At 34.6% G+C, this 4046-nt stretch overlaps 1 protein-coding gene across 1 annotated transcript; it reads left to right on the forward strand.

Annotated features, from left to right (window-relative positions):
- Positions 1-754: 754 nt before the first annotated feature.
- On the forward strand, positions 755-2948 carry LOC143603802 (putative serine/threonine-protein kinase PBL15). Its single transcript, XM_077080499.1, has 5 exons — positions 755-1409; positions 1487-1622; positions 1703-1839; positions 2172-2295; positions 2390-2948. Exons 1-5 carry the CDS (start codon positions 912-914, stop codon positions 2845-2847), a joined length of 1353 nt encoding a protein of 450 aa, XP_076936614.1. The 5' UTR covers positions 755-911; the 3' UTR covers positions 2848-2948.
- Positions 2949-4046: the final 1098 nt, after the last annotated feature.

Here is a 4046-nt window from a genome sequence, read left to right on the forward strand (position 1 = left end):
TTACGTATAAAAATATATATACTTGTTTTGTTTTCTGAAAAAAAAAGTTATTATGTTTAGAAGATATTTAGTGATTAATTTTATTGTAATAAAAAATGGAAATGAGATTCAAGATTTGTAGGTTGGAAGTGGAGTAGGAATGAATCAAGATTCCCTAATCCATTTTATGATCCAATCCATTCAAACCACTCCTACATACCTTTTCCCAATATTATATTTATGATTGGCCCATATATGTTTTATTCAAAAACATATTTTCATCTGTTTCTTAAAATTTTATAAATCAATTTTATTACTTGGTTATGTATGTTTGTAATCAAAACCATTTTCAAGTGTATATTCATATTTATCAAACAAAAGTCACATATCAACGGCTAGTTGAATTTAAACTATAACTTTTCAACTTGGGTTATAATGTTAATTTTATATTCGTCTCAACTATAGCAATATGATAGATAATTAATAGGTTTAAGTATAAGTTTTGAATCACACTTATGACATCAGAATCATCCAAAATATACAAAATATAACATCTAGCCATATAAAGCATGATATCATCCTCAACAAATTCCAACTATTTTAGCAAACTTAGATCTTGAGAGATCATATTTTGGGGACATTTCTTGAGGTAGGATCCACCCCAAATATGAACCAATAGCATTGTATCATCTCCTCTATATCACATAAATTGAATAGTGCCATATACACACAATGTCACAATATACATGGTCACCTAATGTCAAAATTAAGTACCCCATTTTTAAAGGTATGTAACAAAACACCCAAATTTGGCATAGTGGTTGGGGAGTTGGTACACAATAAGAAAATAGTAACCAAAATATCCCCATGACCAATACTTATACTCCTTCAATCCACTCCCATTCAATATGTGATCACTTTCATCACTAATCATGAAAGACTCATCAAAATCATCTTCGTCACTAATCATGAAAGACTCATCAAAATCATCTTCTTCACTAATCATGAAAGACTCACCAAAATCTTCAAAATCTTGGCAACCATTTATCGCAAATTGTTGTTCGGTCGAAGATCATACGGTCTTCGACAACTTTAGTAGGTGTAGGACGTCAAGGTCCGATTTTTCAAAGAGTGTCGGTCAATCGCCTTCTTTTAGGCACATATCTTTCTCGGACATTAGCCAGTCTTCGTCTATACGTATACACGAAGACATAGCCCAAACTTTTGGTCATGACTTGTTTGACTTCAAACTCAGCGAGTTACGAGCCGTAACTCAGAACTTCTCAACTGATTTCTTGCTTGGGGAAGGTGGGTTCGGTACGGTTCATAAGGGTTACATTGATGAGAACATGAGGTCCGGATTGAAGGCTCAAGCCGTTGCGGTTAAGCTTCTTGATATTGAAGGCTTGCAAGGACATCGTGAATGGCTTGTAAGTTTGTATAAATATAAATATATGTTACATTACATGACATTATGTTATATAATTGTTGTTGGAAATTATTGAAGGCTGAAGTGATATTTCTGGGGCAACTTAGGCATGCTAACTTGGTGAAATTGATTGGATATTGTTGTGAAGATGAAGAAAGGTTGCTAGTGTACGAGTTCATGACTCGTGGAAGCCTGGAAAATCATTTGTTTAAGCGTAAGTTTATATTTTATTTGTTGAAGTGTGACATAATAATTAATAATGTTGTAAGTTAAGAACATCCGGTTGTTATATAGGGATGTCGGTTTGCCTACCATGGGGAAACCGAATTAAGATAGCGATAGGTGCAGCCAAAGGACTCGCGTTTTTGCATGGTGCTGACAAGCCAGTCATTTATCGCGATTTCAAGAGCTCTAATATTTTGCTTGACTCGGTATGTTTATTTTCTTTATAAATGTTTGTTACAAGACAAAAGGTTTGCTTTAGTTGTTGAATTTTACGTCATAGTTTTCTCTCACCTCTATTATAAGGTTATAGCGTACAAGATAACATTACACATTTTATTAGAATGCAAAATGTTACACGCGATACAGAGAACACATAAAATGAGACAATAGATCGGCGTTAGTTGCTTCAGAATGATGTGAACAACATTCAAAACTATGTTTATAATATTATATGATTCGCTATTTTTACAATGCATATACTATATACTATATAGTTTATTAGTTGGTTTATTTAAATTATATCTTTTTATACTCGCAGGATTTTAATGCAAAATTATCAGACTTTGGGTTGGCAACAATGGGTCCCGAGGGATCAAACACTCATGTGACCACTAGAGTTATGGGTACCTATGGTTACGCAGCCCCTGAATATGTCAACACCGGTAAATCTCAATATATACAAACACACACAATATACATAGTCATACATAGATTTGGGTTTTGCTAATGATACTACTAATGCACATATTATTGTAGGTCATTTGACCACAAGAAGTGACATTTATAGTTTTGGAGTTGTTTTGCTGGAACTACTAACCGGCAAAAGGGCAATGGACAAATCTAGGCCCAAGAACGAACACTATCTCGTGGACTGGGTAAAACCGTACCTAACAAGTAGTCGAAGATTGCGTTGCGTCATTGACCCGAAACTGGCGGGTCAATACTCGATTAGGGGATCCAAGGATATGGCTCTTTTAGCCTTAAATTGTGTGAGTTTGAACCCTAAAGACAGACCAAAGATGACTGAGATAATTGAGACCCTTGAAGGAATACAAAATTTGAAGGACATGGCTATCAGTTGTGGTCAATGGCCTGTAGGTTCACAAAAGACCACAAGGGGTGCAGTTTTCACTCCAAAAGGAACAAGACAAATGAATGGAGGTCACATATATTGGAAACAAACTCCTGTTAACACCTTGAAGTTGAAAGGATAAAACATAAATCAATAAGTAATAACAATATATGTATGCTCCTACTTATTTGTAAAAACCTATATAATATGCATTTAAATTTTGATAAATGTGTGATTGTATAAATATGTACACTCCCATTTCTTTTGTTTCATGTCTTTTTTCTCGTGTTTGTTTAGCAATACATAATGTCATTTGCAACTTGTTTTTTGAATTATGGTTTTTTAGTTATAGCTGCATCTTGCTAACTTTAGATCATGCCCAATCGGGGCGTTCTGTCGGCTCCCGTGTGACGACGTGAAAGAGAGATGATGGAATAACCACTATAGCACATTATAACACTTTTGATTTTACTCCCGGTTAATTCATTTTATGAGCGGTGATGTCAAAATACATAGGTAGTCCTTTGGTTTTGGTTTTGTGTATCGTATGTGATCTTTTTCCTTGTAATGTGTGGCGGGCGAACCCATCTTGTAAGGACGGGGCCGCCCTTGCTTAAGAGTAACAATAATAAACTAAGAAGTTCAGGTTTAAAATACTTTAAGATACATCTTGCTCAACAACACCTAACAATATGCTAGGAAATGATGTTAGAAAGAGATTGAGCATATCCATATCCATATACCATATATACATATATGTCACGAGACATTACTAAAATTCCAGATCAAAGTTCACAGTGGAATAAGGTAAAGCTGAACACAACATTTTTCTATACATAGTAGATATTTTGTAAGAAGAAACTATATATAACATGTATATAATCATGCACAATTATTTCAAAATAATTAAAATGTTATACGACATTAATATGCCCTTTTTGAAAGAATAAAAACTTTATTATAGAACGACTTCAAATGTCACATTTTTATGTTTATCATGTGACTCGAACACTCATCATTCTAAGGAGAGACACATTTACCTAACACCTTGGTACCGCTAAAGGCTTGATTCCTACATAAAGACCGGGTCGGTGGTGCAATGGTCTTGGAAGTGGAAAGGGAACCCAAAAACGGATAAAGAGTGGAGGGATAATGGGGCACTCATGGATGTGACTGGTAAGTATACTATGACTAATGTTCGTGGCAATTGGTATTGGAATATTTAACGAGGGTAATGAAGATTTTAGTTGCAAATTAGTGAGAACATAAATGGATAAAAGCATAGGTGGTGACCAATCGGTGTGGCAATTTCCTCGGAAGAAGAAGAAAATCCTTGTTTTC

Source organism: Bidens hawaiensis, unplaced genomic scaffold (assembly GCF_021521415.1).
Source record: "Bidens hawaiensis isolate Kalapana, Puna unplaced genomic scaffold, B.hawaiensis_p1.1 tig00001961_1, whole genome shotgun sequence".
In the NCBI taxonomy this organism is placed as follows: domain Eukaryota; kingdom Viridiplantae; phylum Streptophyta; class Magnoliopsida; order Asterales; family Asteraceae; genus Bidens; species Bidens hawaiensis.